General features: G+C 40.0%; 1 protein-coding gene across 4 annotated transcripts in view; it reads left to right on the forward strand.

The window, feature by feature from the left end:
- The window catches only part of IGF1R (insulin like growth factor 1 receptor), a 194,459-nt gene that overhangs the window by 140,918 nt on the left and 28,551 nt on the right, over window positions 1-24,990 (forward strand). For all 4 annotated transcript variants that reach the window (XM_032994257.2, XM_032994260.2, XM_032994256.2 and 1 more), the window contains exons 3-13: window positions 1,631-1,943; window positions 4,570-4,715; window positions 6,541-6,685; window positions 13,047-13,261; window positions 15,276-15,402; window positions 16,684-16,922; window positions 17,404-17,571; window positions 17,776-17,980; window positions 22,363-22,649; window positions 24,167-24,303; window positions 24,641-24,800. In XM_032994257.2, the coding sequence (XP_032850148.1) occupies window positions 1,631-1,943; window positions 4,570-4,715; window positions 6,541-6,685; window positions 13,047-13,261; window positions 15,276-15,402; window positions 16,684-16,922; window positions 17,404-17,571; window positions 17,776-17,980; window positions 22,363-22,649; window positions 24,167-24,303; window positions 24,641-24,800 (2,142 nt within the window). The remainder of the gene's footprint in view (window positions 1-1,630; window positions 1,944-4,569; window positions 4,716-6,540; window positions 6,686-13,046; window positions 13,262-15,275; window positions 15,403-16,683; window positions 16,923-17,403; window positions 17,572-17,775; window positions 17,981-22,362; window positions 22,650-24,166; window positions 24,304-24,640; window positions 24,801-24,990) is intronic.

The following is a 24,990-nucleotide window of genomic DNA, read 5'->3' on the forward strand; positions in this document are numbered from 1 at the left end:
AACCAAAAAAACCCAAGTGAATAAAATTAAACAAGATCAATATAGAACCATTTGGTGAGAAATGCAAAATTCTCTGGCGGTGGTTTTACAACTCCTTTTCAGGGTGGATGCTACCTTAAAGCTGGCAAAAAATGGTTTCTTGTAATCAAAACTTGACATAGAATGTCTAGATCCTGATGCAGAGGAATGATTAGGGTTTTCTGGGTTTCTTTTTGGGGGGGGTGGGTTGTTTGATTTTTTTTTTTTTTTTTTTTTTTTTTTTTGGTTTGTTTTTCAAATTATTGCTTAATAGCACAGTCATGCTTTTGGTCCTGTGTCATAATTGTGTTGCTCTGCTCAATAGCATTGTAAAAACATACTAGAAAGCCTAGACCTCATTATGGGCAGAGGAGGGGATTGAGATTTTAGTGTGTTTAGTCTTGCATTAAAGCAACACTGTAGTTGCAAGCCGAAAGATAAATTACTACGCAGAACTTCTGTGGAACTGTTACGGTTTCATAAACATTGTCTTTGTGTACAGGCTGGGCTCTGCTGCTTCTGTGTTCATTTTGGGATATTAACTTCTTCACTGGTTATATGCTTGTTGCTTAGATCGTTCAGTTTAAATGTCTTGTGGTGCTTTGCTTGGATCTCTCTGCAGTTGTACTACTGAAATTTTGTTTTATGCTGTTATTATTGGTACTGTGTTTTAGCTAAGTTAGAAAGTGGAAAACAGTTACTTAATGCAAACCAGATTTCCTATCTGTGTTTGTTTACAGAGCCCCTGGCACACAACTCGCATGGCTAAAAGGCCATACAACGCTGTAATCAAAATGTTGTTGTTACATAAATATAATGCTGCCACTTCTTTTGATGTAATAGTGGTGAGCTTGTCTGCTGATGATTCTGCTCTTTGTTCATGTCTTCCAAGCTGAAATACTTCCATGTGAAACGAATGTCTCCATAAATTTGCACCCCACTTTTTTCTCCCTTTCATATTTTGTTCTCTGAACCCAGAGTTTGGGACAAAGCAGAATTCTGTCACGCTCTTCAGGGGAAAATAGTAGCTTCATCATTCCACAGTATTTGATGTCTACCATCTGTACTTTATTAAACCTCATTTTGCATACATAAGCAACATTGGGATGCTACACTGGGGTCAACCTAACCATGTGTGCTACAGTATAGCAGTGCTTTATTGTACAAGTGTAATTAAGTTGTTAAAAGGAAGCTTGTTTTCTTGCCAGTAAAAGACCAATTGAAGTACAAATAGGAAAGACAAGAAATGCTTAGAAAGGCAGTAGGTCAGCACTCAAGAAAACCCACCCCAAAAACATAATACTAGGGCTGTGGAATAGGTTCCTTGCCTGTTTCCATTATCGTTTTGTTGATCTTGCTTTCAGCAGTTTTCCTTATTATTTAATTGGTTCATGTTATAAATTTGATCTGAGAAGAAGATATTTTCAGGCAACTAAAACTGAGAAAAACAGAATTTAATTTGTCAGTTTAACAGGAATTAGTTCTTTTGCAGAGATACACTAGAGCCCAGGGAACGGGAGAAGAGAGTTGTATGGATCAGAGTTTTTTTCTTTAATGCCATTTACTTTCTTTGATAGCTTTTGTTCATGCTACCTTGTGTTCTGTCTTGCAGTGTGCCCCAGCTCATGTGGCAAGCGAGCCTGTACAGACCAAAATGAGTGTTGCCATCCTGAATGCTTGGGGAGCTGCACGGCGCCTGACAACAACACCGCCTGCGTGGCCTGCCGCAATTACTACTACGAAGGAGTCTGCATGCCCACTTGCCCTCCTAACACCTACAAGTTCGAGGGCTGGCGCTGCGTGACTAAAGAGTTTTGCTCCAAAGTCCCTGCGACTGAAACGAGTGAATATGAGAGGTTTGTGATTCACAATGATGAGTGCATGGCAGAATGCCCCTCCGGATTCATACGCAACGGGAGCCAAAGGTAATGCAGCTTCTGGGGAGTCTGTTGGAGTTGTCACGTTTGGGGTTTTCTACCACCTATTCTGTGGCAACTTGTGATGTAAGTTACGTTAGGTAGAAATGAGAACATACAATGGGGACTTGAGTGACTCTCTGGTAAAGGCTCACTTAAATGACTTCACCATTGAAAGGTCTGGTTGCGTGTGGTCTTGGGCATTGACAGTTGCCACCGATTCTTCTGAAGGTCTTGAGGAAGTCAGTACAATGCAGAACCAGGTCTTCAAGTAGAATTTAACAAAATGAAAGTGAAAGCCAAGGAACACAAGGTTGCAGGTTGGCTGATGACCATTACCACACAGAACAAACTGTAGGAGTTAGTTTGTTTCACATATTATTTGTTTTATTCGTGCTTGCCTTCTAGGCAGGTATATTTTTTAGTGTATTTCATTTTATTTCCCTTTTTTCACTGATTCCAGAAGGATAACAGTGGTGTTATAGCAGGGAGCAATCATGTAGATGGTGACAAAAAATAATGCAGCAGCTGACAATACTACATAGAGTAATTTATTGCAAGAATGTCACTCACCTGCTCTTCTTTATTTCTAACAGTTGGAGTGATGCGTGCTTACGATTTTCTTATTTTGCCAGTGGTTTAAGCAAGCAGCCTTGGTTGTCTGCTGACCCTTGGAGTTGTAGATTTTTGAGTAAAGGATATAGTCAGTGTGCTAAAATTCGTAGTGCTTCAGTACTGTGCTTCAGTACTATGCTTAAAAAGATGTCTTTGCAGGCTGTTCTGAGATGTTGGGGTTTTTTGAAAGGTGCTTGTGATGATACCTGCACCAGTTGTGTGTCTGTGCATGCACGTGTGTCATCCATCCATTTGATCAAATAGTGAGGCAGTCTCTGGTTGTCATTTGGATGTAAGCAACTTAACACTGTCTTTGCTCAAATCCAAATATTCACCAAATATTTTGTTATCTACTTGAGCTTGTAGTACCTGCTGTTTGAACTGCTTACACTGAAGTGCATGGCCACCCTATCTTATCTCAATGTTGTTCTCTGCTGCAAAGATTGAAAGGAGCTGTAACTCAAGGCTAGTGAATGTTTCGTTCCCCAGAGGTGGTGTTAACAAACAGTTGCAAATGGAAAGCATTTCCAGCATTCTTTATACATTTAGCTGAATGCCTCTTGCTTGCGTCTGCAGCTTTTAGTGGTTTGTGGCATGCTGTAGCTCAGGATTTTGAAATAGGTGCTTACTACTAAGAAAAGGAAGCATCTTTATTTTATTCTTTATACATTAAAAACTGTTGTTATCAATTTACATGTTTCTTTAAGCCTCAAAAGAAAGTGGGTTCAGTTTCTTTTAAAAAGAATAAATAGTAAGTATGTTCATCAGTGTTGTCATCAAAAGCCTTTGTCTGTTGAACTGGGTTTTGTTTTTTCTTTTTAATTTTTCCCTTCTAAGGCATTATGGTGAAGTAAGTAAAAATGAAATATGAAGGAAAGTGCTAGAATAAATTGAAAAATAAAAATGAGCTCGAATTGGGAAAGAGCTTTACCAGGAGGAGTGATGAGAGGGCATGTTTTGTGCACACATAAAGTGTTCAATTTTGAGATGAGTATGCAGACAGTAGAACATGGAGCCTCTAAAAAGCTGCTGTAGCCAAAGGCTAGGCTGGCCTGTGTTCTTGTGCCCTGAATTGGGCCACTTAAAACTGCTTATGAAAGCTTGTGAGTAAAAGAAGCAGGGGAAGGGAGCCTGTGTTTCAGTGTTTCCTCCCAGCTGCTGGCAATCCCATTTCTCTGAGTTTGGGGCTGTATCTGTCTTGGTGTTTCAGTCACTGGTGGACCTGTTCTCTCTCCATTTGTGTAATCCATTTTGAACCTGCTCAGACTTCTGGCCAGTCTCTCACAATTCCTGTTGGAAATTAGTCTTGCCTTGCTTCAAGTTGCATCCTTTTGTTTGTTTAAATTTGCTGCTTTAATATCTCTTAAGCAATAAGAAATAGTGATTAATGCAGTACTTACTTTCTCCACATCACTCATGGCCGTATGCTCTCACAGTTGTCTTTCCCTAGTTAAAACAGCCAGGAGCATGGAATTCCCTAGTGCTGAACTTCAAATGTTGGTTTAAGGGCACGGAGACAGACAACTTTATAAGAACTTGAATGCTATTTTCCCATCTCCAGTTTCTGGCTGGCCTATTTTTGGAGGTTGGGCCTGGATTAGCACAAAGCGTCACAGCACTCTGAGGCTGTCTGCATAAATGAGAAGGGTGATCTTTCTGAGTATAATTAAGTTAGAATAAATGCACAAATGCAAGGACATTGGGTTTTACCTGAAGTGCCTTCAGCTTTGGAAGGATCACAAAGCCTTTCAGAAGCTGGCAGACGGTGGGTGTGGGCCCATTCATTTGCTCTTGTGTTGCTGTAAGTGGAGGTACGATGCTCCAGGTTCTCTGGAGTCCATTGGGCAAGTGTGCTGAGTTATCTGCAGCCCTCTGCAGAAGTATGGTAACATTCATTCTAGCTTGAAGGATTTGTCTAAGCTTTAGAGGGAAATGTCTTTCAAAACTGAACTCAAAGCAGTCCATAGACTCAGAGTTTTGTATCATTGCTTTTTTTCACTCTCCCTTTCTTTCCTAACAGTATGTTCTGCAGTCCTTGTGAGGGGCCTTGCCCGAAAATTTGTGAGGATGGGAAAACGAAGACCATTGACTCTGTCACGTCAGCACAAATGTTGCAGGGATGCACAATTCTAAAGGGAAATCTGCTGATCAACATCCGTCGTGGAAGTAAGTGATTGCCCTCTCTTTATGAACCTCTGATAAGGCTGCTTTTAATATTTCTCCTTTTGTCTGTCAGCATAATAAGAACATTAAAACCTCAGCAAACTCTTTGCTTTCCAGTCCCATACCAGTACTGCTGTCTGATTTGGCCCTCTGTAGCACCGCGCTCCAACATGCAGATGGAATAGGTATTCAGCTACCAAGTTGTAAGGCAGGAAAGCTGGTATTTTTGTTAGCCTTTTTTTGGCAGGACAGGGAACTAGGATTAGGCAGTGAGATGAGCAGTAGTCCCAAAGGAATAATAAAGGCCCGAGAAGGTGAAGTTGAAAATCCTTGCATCTGGGTAGGTAAATAACTTGTCTGCAAGTAAGGCATGGCACTGTAAGACTCCATATCCTCACTTTGTAAGGCAAGGTCTGGTGTCTTGCTAAAACATGGAATCCAGAGTGCTGAGAGCTCATTTAAAGCCTAGCACTGTGCCTTTGGATGGTCGTCATTAACGAGCTGGCCACCTTTGACACATGTCTTGAACAAGCTCTGGATTAAATTCGTCAGAGCAGTGATTCATCAGCTAGGGAAGTGTTGACAGTTGATGAGCTCTTAAAAGCAGAGTAAAAATCACTGTTAGTTTTTATTGGAAATATATCTCCCTATGGAAGGTCCCTTCTGGTTTCGTGAATAAGGCTGAAAGATAGAGATATGTTTGATTCCTTTCCTCCTGCAGAATGAAAACTTCAGGGTTTAGAAACAGCATGTGGATTAATTCACTTGTGGTCCCACTGCTACAGTTACAGTCTTCCCTTATGGGAGATGATCCAGTTACCTGGGGCAAGTGTGGAATTTTTTTTATTTTTTAAGTATTATCTTAAAATGCTGAAGAGCATCTGCTTCCTCACAGCTTATTTGGTGTGGGAACCAACCATTGTTATTGGGCTTCCCAGACATCTGTTAGGACTTCAGTGTGTGTGTGGCAGCAAACACACCCCGTAGCACCTTCTCCCATCCTGAGTGCTTAAAACCTTCCCCTCAAGACTGCAGTGTCTGCAGTGTAACCTCTCAGGATCATGACACCAGGCAGTGGGCATGGGCCAGGGATTGCTGGAGGTAAGGACTGCAAAGCTTGAGCCTCGTGAAGGATGGGGTGTTGCAGACCTAGGCAGGGACAGTACAGTTCCTAGGGAGGGGGTTAGTACTGAAGAGTAGAGCTTGCTCTGCAGTTGTTCTAGTAATTCAGTGTAGAAAATCACCTTTAGCGAGCCATATGGAACATGCTTCATGGCATGAGACATCCTTATGGTTTTGTGTTTGCTGTTTCATCAAAAGTTCTCAGTTTTTGTAGCCAAAGCTTTTTAGGTTACTGAAGCAATGCTTTATGCCCCAGAGAAGAGCTATAGCATACTTCCACCCCTTCTTCTTCAGGCTCGTTCTCTGTCTTCCAGTGGAGCTTTCTGCCTGAGCTTTGCTCCGTAGCCGAAGAGCAATTGCAGTCTCATGGATGTGTACATTTACACAAGGGTCTTTTCATCCATGCCAGAATGCCGGCTCAACATTTGGTGCTGGCTTCATGCACAGTGCAATATCCATGGAAAAAGAAGGTATACCAATATGGAAAAGCAAGACTGGTTTTCCACTGTTGCTCTGTGGCTTTATTTTGCTCTACAACCATCTGTCCGCACAGGCAACTGTTACTGGGGGAGGAATACCAGTGTGTCTCATTTTCAAAAGCAACAAATACAAATGTTTCCTTTTACTGAGCTAATACTGCATTAAACAGAATAGCAGTTAAAGCTATGAATTCTGCAATGATAAAATGAAATTTTTCTTACTGTAGATAACATTGCCTCAGAACTGGAGAATTTTATGGGTCTGATTGAGACAGTAACAGGGTATGTGAAGATTCGCCATTCCCATGCATTAGTCTCCCTGTCTTTCTTGAAGAACCTGCGGTATATTCTGGGAGAAGAACAGGTGGACGGGTAAGTGTTCAGATATTTGTAGATGCAATTTAGCTTTAGTAGAAAGCCACAGAGAACAAGTCTCCTAATAACCACTCACGTACCATTTATAGAACTTTCTCTTCCACTAATATGCAGCATTTTTTTCCTGATTAGCACCACTGCACAGTCATTCCTCATTTGGATTACTGTCCAAATCAGCATATTAAATTGAGTATATTAAAAGTATTTTTGTGGTAACTTTGCTGTTGCTTTTCATTTTAGGTTTTTTTAGGGAGATTCTTCACATAGATAAAGTGTCATCATTTGTTCTTTTTGCTCTGTTTGAGAAAACAGTGTCTTCAGAAACAATTGGATATCCTTGCAATTCTTTACTGTGGCGTTTTAGCAGAGTTTTATGGAGAATGTCAGCTGAAAGGAATCCTGAACTTTACTAACCAGGGAGTGCAACTGGAAGTGACCCAAGTAGTATGAAATAGATTGCAAGTTGCAATTGTTTGCAGCTCCTTGAAATGCTAACATTAAATGAATTATCTATTGAGCAGGAAGAAGACTGGTCAGGAAATGTAGTTGATCCCTTGAAATGTTTGCTGTGGGTTATTACATGTGTGATACATTTTGCTGTATTTTGCTCCTCTTTTCCTATGGTGGTAAGGGATAGTTGAGAAAAAGTTTTTTATCTCCACAGAACTTGCAGTGCTGAGGTGTGGTGGTGGTTCTTCAGTAAACTGCCTTCCTCTTTCTCTTCCTGAATCAAGTAGTTGTCCCAGCTTTAAACCAGTGTTCTCTGGGATAAATAAGTCTCCCTCAGTAATGATAGAACTATTAAATGAAGAATTTTGGGCAGTCATATAAGAAAAGGTGGTGGGAGGGTCATGGGAAAGGTTGCTTATGTCTGATTTATCTGCCCCAACAGGATAAAGTTACAGCATGAAGGAGTCCTCACAACCTCCCTCTTTCTCTCAGGCTAGTCTTTGGTCAGCCTTAAATTCTTAAAATTCCACCATCTGACAGAGTGAGTTAAAGGGCAGCTCTTCATCCTGCACTTTAAAAGCACGCTGTCTTTTTCAGTAAGAACACAGGCTCTATGGAAAAGCTTGTTTGTAATTGCAAATCTTAGAGGCTTGTCACTTTGCTGAGCACAAGGCTCATTCAGCCCACTTACGATGTGGCGTGCTCTCACAGATACTCCAATTATTGATTTGTCTTTTCTTCTCTTCCCCTCTCTCCCTTGCTTTCTTAAAATTTGAGTTTAGCTTTGTGTTTCAAGTAGTAATTATGTTTGTGGTACTTTGTATGTCAGCAAGCAGAGCTGATATGAAGGGAATCCCAAATAGAGAAGTAAATAGGTACAGCTTTGAAGAGGAAAACAGGACTGAGGGAGGTAACATAGATCTATAGTAAAGAGCTACTTGTGCTAAAATTCACCCGTGCTAGGATATTACTGCGGTTACATACTACGGGTCAGAGGCAGTCTCTTTGCTTGGAAAACGCCTAGCATAATTTAGATATTACCACAGTCTAAGTAACATTGCCAAAAATACTTAGATAGAAGTAGGCACCTGGCAAGGAAGGACTGAGCTTGAAGAATTACTTTGGCAAGATTAGGAACAACAGGGAGTGGGGTCTTAACCTGGGAAGTACTGGGCTGTTGGAACAATAGCTGTTTATGCCAGAGTTGCCTTGTGGGATGAGAGAAAGGTTAACTGAAGATCTGTTATGATAGTTGTTCATTACATGACTGACCCCACTACCACTGTCTGTTTTGTTGTTTGGTTTGGGGTTTGTTTTTTTGTGTTAAACTGGACTAACAAAACTACTTCAGTATTTCTTTCTTCCTTATTCAGTTGCTGGTGCCTGCCTTTCTTATCACAGAAAATTGAAAGTTTAGAGGGATTTTATTTCATTTTCAGCTTATTCCATGCCTCTTGAACGTCATGTCTGTAGTGAACATGCTCCCATGGCAAGAAAAACATTTCTCTTTGTAAACAGGGAAATTGAAATGGAGATGTGCTGGAGGTGTCTTGGTGTCTGTTGCAGAATTTCGATTCCTAGTCTGGCATTCGCTCTGCCAGGCCCCTCTGTCCTCTGCTGGGGTGCTGTGTGTTTGTTGCTGTCATCAGCTGCAGCTGCCGTGTTGGTGGACGGCATGTGGGCAGCACTTCTGAAAGCATCTCCAGGTTGGGTACCTGGAAAATGAGCAATTTGTGGCCTTCGCAAGCAAGTGAGGAGATGGTGACTGAGGAAGAGTTCCTGTCGTGACACTCACCAGCTGCTGATGTTATGTTTCAACTTCTGCAGCAAACTGGGAACAGTCTCTATAAAAGCAAAACCACCCCCCCCGTTTTCTACATGGTTTTGAAGCAGAGGCATGAGTATCTGTCAGGCTTGCTGGAAGGTGTGAACAGGATTTCTAGCTCTTGTATGGCTCCTCACTGAAGACTTTACGGTTTGTTTTCCTGGGATCATTATTGTCAGATTATGGTGAATTGAAACAGTCAACACGATAGCAGCAAGGCTTGTTCTAGCCACAGCAGTTCCACAAAGCAGTCACCCTGTGTGTGAGTGTATTTTAGGAATGAATGACATCCTCCGGGATGGCAGTAAACATGGGTGGTGAGCGTGTCTGCAGTGGCAGGCTCCCATGGGGGAATGCTCATCAGCTTTGTTTTTGTCTAAGAGGAGTTGGTAAAGGCACTGGTTCTCAGCCATCCATGTATAAGTGAAGTTTCAAAAAGTGAGTTGAGGGGTTTGTACACTGAGGTGTGAGGCTGTGTTTGTGTGGAGGTTTAAGAAACTCATCAGTTTTTTTGAACTGGACAAGAAAACACTGAACTTTAGAAGTAATGCACCTTACTAATACTAAAGCCATGGATTAGTGTAAAAGCCCTTAGTTTTCTACCCATGTATTTGCCCATGGAGTTGCAATTCTTGGCCAAAATTGGCTGTTTCTAAGTTGCTTACAATTTACATTAGCGAGGTGTAAGTATCTGTTCAGTGGTTATGTGGTGGGCAAACATAAGCAAAAGAAGATACCAGCATTATTAAAACATTAGTAATGCTTTGGAAATTTTATAAAGTTCAGGCTTGAAGAGAAATGCAGAAGAATGAACCTATTGAAAGAGAGACCATCAATGGAGCGTTTTGTTCAAGTATTGTCCTCCGTATTGTTCTCTGATGTGGTGTTGTGCTATATGTTTGACTCTGTTGTCAGGTCCTCATTTAGGGATCAGGGTCACACTGTGATACAGGTGTAGAATGTATACCATGTTAATAGGCAGTATCTAGACAGCATGTGGTATGTTTTGGGTATGTAAAGCAATAACAGCTTTCTTTTTTTTCCTATTTCTTACTGGTTGGTATCCCAGCTATCTGGTCTAGTGGGATTTTCTGTCTGTCTTGTCATTGTAGCACTGAGAGATGAACATCTTTGGTTTTGTATGTCCTGCAGAGTTATACATCTTGTCCCAGGGTAGTCAATCTGCTATAAACCTATGATGCCTGGTCATCTTCAGTAGCCAGTTCATTCACTGCTCTCATTCACAGTCCTCTGCCAGTTCTAATTCCCTTTCTGGTGCAAGTCACTTGCCTTTATGGATCATGCATTGCTGTCTTGTTAACAGCACTTATCTGGTCATTATCCCTTTCAGGAGCTTTTTGTGTCCTGTATGCTATGAAGGGGACTAAAGGGTGATTGAAAGCTTGTTGAAACGTTTTCATCACCTGCATCTCCTTTTGGTTTGGATCTCATGTTCTGCCTCAGCTTTTACATGGGTGAATATGCACAGATGTAGCATTGCATGCAGATACAGTGTGAAGCAGGTTTTTAATGCATGTAGTCAATAATTAAATGTCTGTGGGTGCTCTGCAGTTGGGGATATACATAATGTTGTGGGAATTCTCTCCTGTGGGTGTGTATGGGTTATGCAGGTTGCCTTGAGGGTTTTCATGGCAAGCTTGGGACCACATGTGCCTCCTACTCCTGTTCAGAGGTTCAGCCTGTCCTTCAGGCCATAATCTCCAGTCATTCCCTTAGTTACTGTCTCCAGGGTTTGATTGGCAGTGCTTTGTTTTCCTACAGTGAATCTTTTATTCTTTCCATGCTATCTTCCTTTGCATCCTGATTTTTTCTGCATCTATTAAAGCCAAAGTCTGATATAATCTTTATTTATAACTTTATTTATAACCTAAGCCCTAAGTGCACTCTGTCCCCTGCTCCACCTTTTGAGCCATGCAGTGTTGCACCTTCCCTGTGACTGAGACTGTATACAGCCCTCCAAATGTGGTTTCCCTGGTGCTTTGAATGGTGCTAGAATAACTTCCACTAATTTATACTTTCTGTATATGTGTGAACCCTTAGGACCCACATGTCTTGCCTCAGATGGCTGCTCAAACTTGTGCAGATGGCTTTAACGTATGAGCCACAGTAACTCCCAACCCTGGCCCTGTTGCTGTGCAGTTGTTTAAAGCACCAGTGCGTGCTTGATTTGCCTCATTTATTCACACTCTTGAAAGCTTAGCCACATTGCTTTAATACAAGAATTATCTCTAGTGTCTAAAGCATAATTACCACAGTTCTGAGCAGGAGACAGGCTAGGCTGCTATTAAATGTTTAAGATGGTTTTCTATAGTCGTGGAGTCACACCTCTGTTTATTGTGTTTAATCTGAGTCTGGCTTTTTGGGTCTTTCCTGAAAAGCTTAGTTGCCATCACTTAATTACGTGGCTAATTATCGTGAAGTGTCATATTTTCAGCAGTGCACAGGGAGCTGCAGGGATTTTAGTCATCTGTAACGGAGTAATAGGTGTCTCAAATAAACAGCTTTGGTGATGTCTGTCAAATCCGACATGCAGTTTAGCGTCTTTGTTCTCTCCTGGCAAGATGCATTTAAAACACAAACATTTTTGTGCTCCCGTGTCATCTGAGCACTTTCTTCTCAGCATCCATCTGAAGTGGTGGTACCAGATATATTGACTTCATTAGTAGTCAAGTCCTGGATAACTAAGGGACAGTTGGAAATAGGAGAAACCACTTCTCTTTCACATTGGTCTGAAAATACACTCAGCATTTTGGTATGTTACAAGAAACCTCAACTGTCATCTGCACAGACTGCAATTAGAACACACAGTTTTCATTTCAGGTTGGGTGAGAGAGAAATTTATGCTAAATTTTAAATGAAGTAGTTGAGGGAAAACCATAAATGAGTACTATGTCAGCTTCTTATGAACCCCATGGTTTGTCTGCCATTTTACCCTGCAGAAACTCTGACTGTAGTTAAAAGGATTTGTAGAAGGCCTAGTTCTACGGTGACGTGAGCTTACCATTGCAAAATGGCTTGCAGAAGTTGCAAGGCTTCATTGTGTTAATAAAGATTTATATTGATATAGTTAATGTTGGTGGGACTTTTGACAGAAGTATGATAAATGCTGCCATGATGGGTTGGTTTGATTTAGGTTCATCACCTGCGCAGACCTTTAACTCATTTCCCAATTGTGTGTTCCTGTCCCTACTGTCCCAAAATGTGTCTTCACAGGTGTTGTCTTGCTGCTGATACCGAGTCTATAATACTGCTTCTGCTGCACGTTGGATTTTTTTTCCAATTCAGCACAATCTAGTGGTACTGGGAGCATACAGAATAGGATTTACACACATAACTTTGCATTTAGTATCTGTGGAAATAAAAGCTGTTCATGTTAGGCCGCTGCTGTGCTTAGGGAATGGGCTCAGCACATGCTGTTGCCTGTGGTGTTAGTTCTGTACTTTGACGTGTGGGTCCTGTGCTGTGCAGTCAGTGCAACTGCTTACTGTCAGGTTTTGATGTATAGGTGCAACTGTACTTGGCACAATGTAGGAAATCTTTATTGGGCCAAGAGGGTAAACTAAGAGAGGCAAGGAAACCTCACTAAGCAAACTCCTATAGTTGCTTTCGTAAACATAGGCAAGACAGCTGTGTTCATGACTGTATTTTATTGTCAGATATGCACCATGCTTTTCCTTCCATAAGCTATGTAAAGTTATTGCTTCCCATTTGCCACAAAATTAAAATTCCAGTGTAGAGACTTGCTGTTCAGAGGACATGAATTTATATTCCTTGTAGCAGCTTCTCTACAATGATCAAAACACATGTGGGAGTGGGCTTTACCTGGTGTGGTGTCAGCCTTGGAGTCCTGTGTTACAGTCATTTACTTGCTCTCAGACCAGGGTGAGCATTCAGGGAAAACTAGTTCCATGGGAGAGAAGAAAATCCTTTACTCTGCTGAACACTGATTTAAAGTAATAAGAGGAAACAGAGTGTTTTAAAGTTTTCTTATATTAAGGTATTCTGGGCTGGAATTGGCTATGAATTAAAACTAATATTTTTCCTTTAAAAATTTCCTTCTAGGAATTACTCCTTCTACGTGCTTGACAACCACAATCTTCAGCAGCTGTGGGACTGGAACCATCATAACTTGACTATCAAGGAGGGGAAAATGTACTTTGCATTTAATCCTAAACTGTGTGTTTCTGAGATTTACCGTATGGAGGAAGTTTCAGGAACCAAGGGGCGACAGAGCAAAGGAGATATAAATCCAAGGAACAATGGGGAGAGAGCCTCTTGTAAGTAAACAAACAAACAAATCTCAAGGCAAACTGCATAGGAGGGTGTCACGAAAAGAAACCCAACCCAACACGATGCCACATTGCTGTCCGTTTTAATATTTATAGTTTAGAAATTACAGTAGGCTTTCAGTCATTCTGCTTGTTCAGTTTTTTAAATGTAGCTGTGAAAGTATGTATGTGTGGAAAATTACGTGGTTACATAGTCACAGTCTCATCTGTAAAAACCATTTGATGAAGATGACTGCTTCCAAACACCCTTTTTTTGTGACAGTAGCATCAGGAAACAATAGAAGCATACCTGGGAAATGAGAAATATAATCTCATAGTTTGATATATCCAACAAGGATCAATTTCTTACATTCCTTACCTATAATGATGTACATTTGCTGTTTTCCTCTCTTGGATATCTACTCTTCCTTGGTACTAAGGAGGCTGCTGAGTAACAATTCCATAGACACCAAAACAAACTGTTTCTGTTATGTTGAAGGTCCTTTTCAGCTCCTGCCAAATGTTGTAACTTGTTGCTAGAAATGCTTGTTCTAAACTAAGTTTTCTCTGCTTTATTTTCAAATTATTTGCTTTTGCATTGAGAACACTTCTTAATGTTCTACAATGTTCCTAAACTTCAGTGTATCTGCATTTAATTTTGGATTCTACAATCGTCAGAATTATGGGAAAGTCCTCTTTTGGCTTTGGTGGTCTGCACATCAGGTCTCAAGGTGTAACCAACAGATTTGAAAGCAATCTCTCATCTAGGAATTAAGATGACAGAATGTCTACAAATTTGACCTCATACCCAAACTCTTAGAACTGAAAATGCCTTTTTTTTTTTTTTTTTTCCCCTTCGGTTTATTTGTGGTATTCTTGGAGCTGAGTAAATTAAAATGGATCTTGTGTATCAGTTAAGTCCCCTTGTTCTGGATGGTATTTACAAAACTAGGACACGTACTCACTGAATGTCTTTTTAGGCGTGATGCATAAATGCAGATGGCATAGATCCTTGTTGTAAGCACACTCCATTCTTTGCACATTCAATAGAGCAAAGGCTTGCAGTCCTGGAGGAGTTACAGACACACAGCCAGTCCTTACTACCACCGAGACTAGTGCCAGCCGCTGCCTGTTTTTTAAAAAAACATTACAGAAAGCTTTCTGACTCTGAGAAGGGGAAAAGAATCAACAAAAGCTAACTGCCTTTGAGAAGATAGCACCAATAGTGCCAGTGTACATGAGGGTGAAAACCCCTTTATTTTCAGAGACTTCTGTGGAACATTAGAAACTAACTCACAGTTGACACTTAGAACACGATTTCTTCATCCAAGAATTAAGTTTTTAAAATGCTATTTTGTTTTGGATTGGAAAGATCAGTGAGTTGGTAGTGGGAAGCCATTAATTTCAAAGCTGCCGGCTTCCATCCAGCTCTGTTCAGAAGAGTAGCTGGAAGCTGCTGCCATCAAATGGTTGTGCCGTATATGAACTGAGTTTTGGAGTTCTTGGTCCAACCTCTCATGAATAGGAATATAAAATCTATTGTCCTTTCCATGTTGTCCATTTCTCAGAAAAACAAATTGTAGTTGTCAAAAGTTGTCCTGGAAAGTGAGAACACAGAGGCCAGTTACTGTTCTGTGCATGCATTGGAGTTGGATGATGAATTTAGTGCTTCTAGGCCAGTTCTCTGAATAAACAAGACTTCCATTCCTCACTCAGGAAGAGTCTGAAGTAGATTTCAAGAGCTTTATGATGATGCATTAAAAGAAAATCTGTTTCAGAAAAAACAATAACAAGTAGATCCAGCAATTTCTAAAATGATTGCCAAGGTTACTGCTTACCCTTAAGCACTTAAATGTAGTAGGATGAAATATGAAGCTCTACAGAGACAAAGGCTGTTGGTGTACTGTGTTACCATAGGCGCTGCTGGAAAGGCTAATCAACTAAAACTGATACCGAAGAAATGGCAAAAAATAATAGGAGATGTGATGCTAACTCTGTCACGTCCTGTCCTTTTGCATTGCAGGTGAAAGCCACATTCTGCGTTTTGTTTCCAACACTACGCTCAAGAATCGGATTAAACTAACATGGGAACGGTATCGCCCTCCAGATTATAGAGATCTTATTAGCTTCACTGTTTACTACAAAGAAGCGTAAGTAGATGGCAAGAGACTATTTGGGGCAGTCCAAGAGACAGTAGACAACTCTGTTCTGACTGTTGGATATCTCATCCGGTTTACATATTTCATCCTCAAGTCCCACTTCTGTTCAAATTTTCTTTGTGGAGCACAAGCCCCCTTTAAAAAGAGGATTTTTGATTGAAACCTACTAATGGATTCCAAATCCATCAGGAAGTTTCAAATTTAGAAAAAAAAAAAAAAAGAAAAAGAGATGGATGGCTTGGCTGTTCTTGGGTATAATTTGGAGCTCTTTGTAGGTCATGTAATGTTCACTGAGATCTTTTACTTCTCCAGTCATAGTAGTGACTAGAGAGCATCACAAATCAGGGGTTTGCCCTATCACCTTGATGACTTGTATACTCAGGGTTGGGGTTATTTAGATTATCTGACTTTGGTAGTTTTCTGTATTAATATCTCTTGATAATGGAGTGGGGCAGTTACTGGAGAGATCCTGATTTCTTGGGGGGTGTCTCTGCCTTTGCACTTCCTTGTAGTGTCTCAGATTTTAAAATAGTAAAAAATACAAATGAGCATACTAGTAACTCTCCAAGCAGTTTGGAGATGTGAAAGGGAGGTTCAGAATACTGGTAATGACATGTGGAGCAAAACTGTGAGAGACAGAAGTACAAACTGTTAATGTTCAGCATCATTTGAAAAAGTATATCATGACGGTGTACACGTCTGTTGTGATGCAATAAACTTAGAGTTGATGAGTGTATAGTAATTAATAACAACAGTAGTACTTTATATGCACTTGCACCAGTGTTGCAACTTAGGAAAAGTAGGACCATATGACTATATAAGTGTGTTTGTGTTGTGTGGAAATAAAAAGGGAAAAAAAGCCTGTTGGACTGGTCAAGGCCAGTCATGGAAGTTTAAGTTCTTTATGGTAAAAAGCTCAGCCACTGTCAATAACTGTTTTGAGTTGCTTCTGTTTCATATGTTTAGCTAAAGCCTAAATATGTCTGAAGCATTTCACTGTATTTTGGGTAAAAAAAGGTAAATGTAGTATTTTGGAGAACTTTGCCTTATTGCTAGTGGCTGAAGGTAAGACCTGCAGTTAAAGCTGAACTCTGAATTTTGTAGTACTTGGAAATAAGTACGAATTTTATTCTCTTTTATTCTTCTATGGAAAATGAGTAAGCTTTATTTGCTTCATTGAACAACATTGAAGTGAGGCACTCTCATAAATATATGACAATTTTTAGAAGAAAATATTTGTTCTGTACGATTTTTTTTCTTTTAATATTTCAGACCATTCAAAAATGTGACAGAGTATGATGGACAAGATGCATGTGGCTCTAATAGCTGGAACATGGTCGACGTTGACCTGCCACCAAACAAAGAGAACAATCCTGGAATTCTACTGCAGGGATTGAAACCTTGGACTCAATATGCCATTTATGTCAAGGCTGTTACCCTCACAATGATGGAAAACCATCATATTCATGGAGCAAAAAGTGAAATTGTATATATACGAACCAATGCTGCAGGTGAGATCCTGGGCTCTTCAGTAAGAGGTTGATAATGCTACGTGTGTGCCTTTTATATTATTATGCAAGTTCTGTTGTTAATGCAGAAACTGAATTTAGGTGCAGGTGACGTGCATAATGCTAGAAAGTTTCAGTAGTTATGGAAGCAGCATTAAGATTTTAATTTAAACTCTGTGGTTTTTCAAACATTATTTTCACTGGGAAATACAGGAGTTTGTTGGAGTTTGTATTTCAGACTTTGTTCCATTGGTGAAGGTAAACTTAAGTACAACTTCAGATTGGGACTGTACGTGGTTGCAGTTGAACCTGTAATAGCCGTTGTTATTGAGGTTTAAGTAGGAAATCTTTCCTTTGAAATAGGTTGGTGTTTTTTCTTGCAGTATAGAAATGGATTGGGGTTCACTTCAAAAGCTTGAACTGAAAGACATTGTCGAATGCTCTAGATTTAAATACCTTAATTTTTTCACTTTTTCCCCTCCAGTGCCATCCATTCCCTTGGATGTTATTTCAGCATCCAACTCCTCGTCCCAACTGATTGTGAAATGGAATCCTCCCTCTCTTCCCAATGGCAACCTCTCATACTACATCGTACGGTGGCAGCAGCAACCTCAGGACAGTTACCTTTACAGACACAATTACTGCTCCAAAGGTAGGAAAGCAAAACTTGGTTGTGTTGAAATGCCTGAGATTCCTACCTGCCAGTATGCTTTATTGATGAGCTAAAGCCTGTGCTCTGCTTCACAACTCCTTTGTCAATAACAGCAAGTATAAGGGAATGGATAAACTTGTACTGTTGCTCTATTCATAACATGGAGAGAAAAGAAACAAGCTGCTTCCGTTCTTTTCTTTTAAGATAAAGTCCCAATTCGAAGATATGCTGATGGGACCATTGATACAGAGGAAGCTACTGAACCCACTAAACCAGAGGGCTGTGGGGGAGAAAAAGGACCTTGTTGTGCGTGTCCCAAGACAGAGGCAGAAAAGCAAGCGGAGAAGGAGGAAGCAGAGTACCGGAAAGTCTTTGAGAACTTTCTTCACAACTCCATCTTTGTCCCCAGGTAATGGATTTTGGACACTTCCTCTTTGCAAGTGGGGCTAACAATTTCATTTTTTAATATTTCCTAGAGCTAAGGCTTCCTGGACATGAAAGCATATGTAGATAACACCTAAACCACATAAATGTTGTATTTCTTTTATGTGAGACCATCCACAGCCTTAATTTACAGTTCCTCTTATTCACTAATTTTCATTTTTTTCTCTCAATTTTAGCTAATAGTAATGGTTCTTACATATATTGTTCAAGAACTTTAGTGATGGTTTCTTTTCAGAGTCAAGAGTTGCTTGAGGAGCTCTTCGTCTGTAATGGTTTCAAAGATGAGCAACATGTGGCAGACAAAGGGTTTCAGAGGTGATCTTTCTCTAAATAGCCATTTAAGTGCTAGTGTTCCTAATCTGAAGATTTATTTTCCTTTGAAATTGAGGACGTAGTCACCTTGCAGAATTGAAACTGGTCTTCCTTTCTCACTGCACTAATTGCAAAGGCATATTGGTTTTCTGGGTCTGTGTAGCAGAGGAGTATTAAATATGCCCAGTCTTCCATGATAAACACTACCTCTTACACATTAAGTGGAATAGTAATGATTTTGTGTTGCAACACAGAGTAGATACTACTGAATTAATTAGTGATTTTGATCCTTGATTTTCCAATTTATCCTTCATATATGGTGTGCTTTAGATAATTGGATCCTGGAGCCTACTACAAAGTGTATAACTGTTACGTTACAGTCTATAAGCAATTGGATTTCAATCGTACCTGTTGTCTCATTGTCTCTGTTGGCAGGTGGAATTTATGGTGAGGTCCTGTGTTTGAGACCTCTAAAGTGTGGTGTTGCTGCTCATTAAAATTTGTTTATATCGCTCTCCATTGTGATTTTTTGGACCTTTATTCAAGGATATGTTGGATTGACTTGTTTGGCTTTGGGACGGTGATATGTGCAGAGCTTTTCAGCTTTATCCAAAAAATGAGGAACTAAATACTGCCTCTCTTTGGAAGTGATAAGTATTGTATCGGAGTAGTGTTTGAGTCACATTTAGCATTTGTGGTTGAACTTGGGCAGTGTTTCCTACTGAAGTTGAGAACCAGCAGCAAAGCTGAGGAACAGAGAAGTAGCAGCCACCGCAACTGGCCAGCCTGTAATTCCTGAGCAATGTGGAAATCCTGTAAATGTGATCTGATTTTGAGCTTTATGAAATAGCACAGCAATGAGTTTTGAAAGGCATGTGTCAGGTCTATACTACTTGAAAGTCTGTTGCAAAGGAAATTTTTTTTTTTGCCAGAGCTTTTTCATTTAAAATGTGTTACCCTCTCCCATATTTTCTTGCATTCCCTCGCTCCCAAAGGAAACTCTTAAAACCTTGAACTCAGACAGTAACAGATAAACTGACCAGTCCACAAAGGATTTCCTGAAAGCTTGTTCGTTTCCCTTTTTTCTTAACTTTCTGTCATGAGGGTGTGTTTTGTAGCAGTAAGGGCAGATAAGGTACAATGCTCAGAAATAGCTGCATAGCTAAGCAACTTTAAAGAGGCAGTATGTCAGGGAAAATAAAGATTTTGAGCTAGTGAGATGTCTCCATGGGACAAATCTAAGCAGCTTGTTACTTGCTCATGTCTGGTTTGTTTGTTTGTTTTTTTTCCTTTTTCCCAGGAAGAAGTTAATTAATGTACTAATGCAAGCCTCAGTAGTAGTATTTCTTTCTGGTGTTCTACCTGTCTCCAGGATGTTACAAAAGAGATGCAGCATGTAATATAGTGAGAAAATGTTTGACTGGGTAGTTTTAAGGTTTTTTAAAAAGCTTGTTGATCTCATCTTGTGTGCAACTTCTGGGTAACCCCATGTGTATTACTGCAGTGGTGAGGTAGATTTCAAACATTAGGACTCTGGTTAGTCTTGAAAAGACACTCACAACCACAGGAGGGTAAGCTACTCTTTGAGTTTTTAGTGTCTCTAATGAGCAGGATGAGATGGGCTCAGTGTATAGTTGTGTAGTAGTCTCAGTAGAAGGCGTCTGAGAAGTAACATTAAAATTGCCAAAAAGTATGAGAACAGTTAGCTTAGATGTTAAATGACCACTTTTGTTCTCTTCTTTTAAATTTAATTTTGATTTAATTTTTATAGTGTTATTTTTCATTTTTTCTCTTGCATTTCTCTTCCTTCCTCTCCTTTAATGGAATAGATTAATTTTCATGTTTTTATCTCTAGACTTTTCCTTATTTCCTTGGATGTTTGTTTTTTGTCTTTACGTCTGCCTTTCACAAAAAACAGGAAGCTGCTTGACCAAAAAGCAATGGTGTCAAATCTCTTGATGTTTTAATCATGTTTGCCTTGTGGTTATCCTGCAAGTCTTTTTGTCTTCCTGGCATGGCTGTAGTTTTCACCAAAAAGTTTTGTGTTGCTTTATCTTTTTCCCCAAAGGCAAGGTAGGACTGTATTCCCCACACCCCAATACCACCAGAGTTGAAACTTCATGCATCCCATAAAAGCAGTGATAGATAAAATCATGCTTTTTGGGTTCTTACATTGGCACATGCTTTTGTGATTGACTGAAAATGAACTTTTTATTTTCCACTGCTTTTATCACAAAAACTGTGTGAATATTCATCAGTTCAGTGCTAGGCATCCCCTGTGCTTTTAGCGGTTCAAAAGTTTGTTCTTTCCACTGAGTTAAAGCAGTAAATGAATACTCATCCTAGGCAAGGCAAATAGGTTTAGTAACTTCCACAAATACCAGTGTAGAGGAGGTGCAAATGCTTACATCTTCTGTGAAATTCCCCCATAACCCACTGACAAGTTAAGACATTCACTTGTATGTTGCTTAAAACAATTTCTTGGTAACTTTGGAAGTTTTTTGCCTTGTCTTCATTTATTTTGGTGCTGTGGTTTACATGGCATCTGAGAGTGTCAAAACGACTACTCAAGACATAGTAAAAGGATTTTGGAAAATTTTGTAGTGAACTCCTAAAAAAAAAAAATTTAATCCAACCTCTGCCAGAAGATTTCAAAACCAAGTCAGCCTGTTTTTGGCTCTCTCTGCAGCATGCTGTTTTGTGGCTGAATGTACTAAGACGATATATTTGACAGTGAATTAACTTCTGTTGAGTCATCTTTCTTCCTGCTTGTGTGTGTGAGGGAGGCCTTATTTGCCTGGTTTACTTGCTCTCTGATAGAAATTGTGAAGGCTGCACCTTTGTCCTTGATAACCCTTGCACTGACCAGGTGCTAAATGGGCACTGGCTATGTGATTTCAGGTGAGATAGGATGCAAGCCAGTTGTTGTAGTGTGGCTCTTCTGACATTCTTCTTTAGCTCCTCTGGTGCATTGCTTTCCAGGTGTGAGCAGTCCTGCAGGCTTGAGAGCCTAGGAGAGCAGGAGCTGGCAAAGCCAGCTTGCCTTGTGGTGTTAGCAAGTGCTGCTGTGCAAAACAGCTTTGAGTCTGGCACAAGACCAAGTGACAAGCCTAATTTGTAGCAATGTTGTGCTGGTTAGCTAATATCATCCAAATGTTCAGAAGAGTGTTTTCATATCGATGCTTGTACTGATACTCAGGCTTGTCCACTACAATGGTTTCTTAGACTTGAGAAGGTAGTGGTGTTGCTGTAAATTCTCAGGTTTTTAACTCTGCATGATTTTCATACTGATGCCTGTAAGGCAAAGCAAAGTTGCTCCGTGAACTCTTTGCTATACACAATATTAGTACTGTGTTTTTCTCATTTAGGAGATTTTTCCTTTGGAGAGCTTCTGTTGGGGTGGGAGTAGAGATACACAAATTACCACACAGTAGTGGTGGTTGACATTCATGATCTTCAGCTACCTTCCAGGGTTTCTTTTCTCAGTTCAATACATTCAAACTTCTGTAATTTTATTGCAGCTGAAAAGAAAGTTAAGCCTAATGAGAGTGAGCTCTGCTAATCTAGCAAACTTCCAAACACTTTTTCCCCCTGACCTTTTCAGCTTTTAACATCTGATTTTTATTTTAAGCATCAACATTACTATCATTACATACAAATCTAGGATGCTTATTGAGTAACAGTGAAGCCATTTTTGCTATTCAGTGTGAGGTCAGAAGTCTGCATGTTTATCTTGGGGCTCAGTGTGAGCTTCAGAGTTTTGATTGGTTTCTGACCAAAAGAGAGAGTAATAGGATGTGCTGATATGCTGCAGTTTCAGATTAAGAGAAAGCTTTTGTTTTGTTTTGTGGTTTCCTTTATTTAACATTTTTAATAGCACAGTTGCCTGTTTTACTGTTTGGTTTTTTTTTTGTGTGTGTGGTTTTTTTTTGTTTGTTTTTTGTTTTTTGTTTTTTTTTACGGTGTTTCTGGAGCTGGAGAAAAAGTGTATTTTGTCTAAGAGACCTTTTCTGTACCTGCCCATTTGCTCCACAGACCCGATCGGAAACGGAGAGATGTGTTCCGAATTGCAAATGCCACTTTGGCCACTCGAAACAGGAATGTGACTGGGACAGATCACTTCACCAATGTTTCTGACACAGAGGAGAATGAGGTGGAATACCCGTTCTTTGAGACCAAAGTGGATGGCAAGGAGAGAACTGTGATCTCCCATCTCCAGCCTTTTACTCTTTACCGCATTGATATTCACAGCTGCAACCATGAAGCTGACACACTCGGTTGTAGTGCTTCCAACTTTGTCTTTGCAAGAACCATGCCTTCAGGTATGCTCTCACAAGTATATAGCTTTGTTTTACTTCCTGGGAAGAGATCAATCTCGAGGCAGAGAAAGTCTCCAAAATCAGTTAGAAAAACATTGGCATATAATAAAAAAATTCTGTGCAAGAAAATAAATTGGAACTATATTAAATTTTGTTACAGTGGTTTTATGTTCTCGACTGGTCTTTTGTGTGTACTGAGTGATATGTATTGAGTCTGTCCTGTGATCTGGAGGAAGGTAGAAAAGTGTGTGCATTGACTACTGAGATAATTATGAGAGAATTCATTTCCCAGTGATATAGGTGAGACCCACAGACATGGTGGGTTGAAAGGTTTTATTCTTCACTAGCCTGTACGCTGAATGGAGACAGGAGCGTTTCTCTGCTAATGTTTAGTTTTGCTGTGTTCATTCTGAACTGTTTGCAGATGTTAGAATTTTGCTGGTGGGAATGTTTGCCAAATGTTTCTTCTGTCACAGAATGACCATGCATTTGTCCAGCCTGGAAACAGGAGGAGTACTGTGTTGCTTTGTGCCCAATTGCCGGCATCTAGAGTACTTCAAATAGGAAGCATTGAATGTTGTACTCATGTGTGGGACTTTTACAGATTGTACTTCTTCTGAGAAGAATAGAGATGATTTTAGTGTAAGTTCAGATGCATCCAGCAAAGAGCTTCTAACTCCAGCAGATGTCTGGGAATATTTGATGCAGAATGGTAGCAATTTTGTTTTGTTTCTGGAAGGAAAGACTATCACAATCCAGATCCAGCTGTGTCAGTAAAAAAGCAAAAAGTATTGCTTATTTCAAGGAAATAAGGAAATCTGTGAGATCAGGGAAAAGGAAATAAGTGTTCCCAGATTTTTAGCACATGGGTCTGAAAATTAAAAGGCTAAACAATTCTGTTTTCTTCTAAACCTAGCAACTGTATTTTTGAAAAAGTTGTCTTTTTTTCTTGGATTTAAATGTTTTTCATACTCCTGTTAGATTTTGAATAAAACACGGAAAATTATTGGGAATGAAATAGGGATAAAGCAGTATCTGAATTGCTGATGAGACTCGGTTTTAAACTGCGAGATTTCCTAAGACTGGATGTTTTAGGAGAGGGATGTCAGTGGGGCATCTTGTGTGTTTACAGCCATCTGCAGACAGGTTGCTGTTTTACAGCCATGTGGTAGGAATAGCTGTCTGCACTGTTTTGGTGTAGTGGAAAGTTGGGAAGGAAGAACCAGGTGCTGATAAGCGGATTTTTTGGCACACAGACCACGGTGACTAACACAGAGCCCATACCTGGTGAAGCGGTATACACTGCACTGTTTTTTTGGCAACCAGCAGTTCAGAATCTGCTCATCTCTCTAACAGGCCCCTGGCCGATGCATTTTGTTCTCTGGATCTCTGAATAGCACTTACTGCAATGGTTTGGTACCTAAAGAAATAATATGAACATTTTATTTTTCTCAATTGTTGCATAAGTTCCTGTTTCAGTAATAGGTGTTCTTCTCACATCACTTGTAAATATTTTACAGAGGGAGCAGATAACATTCCAGGAACGGTAGCATGGGAAGCAAAAGAAGAAAATACTGTATACCTGAAGTGGTTAGAACCTGCAAATCCAAATGGGCTGATACTAATGTATGAAATCAAATATGGGCAGCATGGAGAGGTGAGGATTAGACATTTCTCTATCAAGAGTTACTGCTTGTAACTCTAATTTATACGCAAAATGGGATCTTTCTTAACGTGCTTCTGTGCAGTGCTGCAGACCAAAGATAGAAATTGTCATTTCAAACACCCAGCACCAACCAGCATGCCATTCCTTTCTTTCGTTTATTTTGACAGTTTTTTGAATTCCACATATCTCCTTAAGGTATTTGAAGAAAAACTGATTAGATGGGGCTTTTAGTTATAAAAATTAGCTTATTCTGCAGCTGTATTGTTTTCTCAGTAATAATGGAATGTGGAGGTATTAAAGTGAACTGTAAATTGCTTTTTTCTTTTAGGAGAAGCGGGAATGTGTTTCCAGACAGGAATACAAGAAGCTTGGAGGAGCTAAACTCACTCATCTGAACCCTGGAAACTATTCTGCTAGAGTTCAGGCCACTTCATTAGCTGGAAATGGGTCATGGACTGAGCCAGTCTCTTTCTATGTGCAGCCCAAATGTAAGACAAATGTTTGTTGGCTGCATGAAACTGGGAACTATTGTCTTTTTAATAACTCCTGATGTTTATGTATGTAGCTGGGCATATGAGACATGTGCCTGTTGCTTTTGGGAGCTCTCTGTTGTGTTTTTGGCAAGTGTTGACAACCAGGAGGTGTATCTGAGATGTGGTCCTTTTCTTGTATGCATGT

This window comes from Tyto alba, unplaced genomic scaffold (assembly GCF_018691265.1).
Source record: "Tyto alba isolate M040663 unplaced genomic scaffold, T.alba_DEE_v4.0 Super-Scaffold_41, whole genome shotgun sequence".
Lineage (NCBI taxonomy): Eukaryota > Metazoa > Chordata > Aves > Strigiformes > Tytonidae > Tyto > Tyto alba.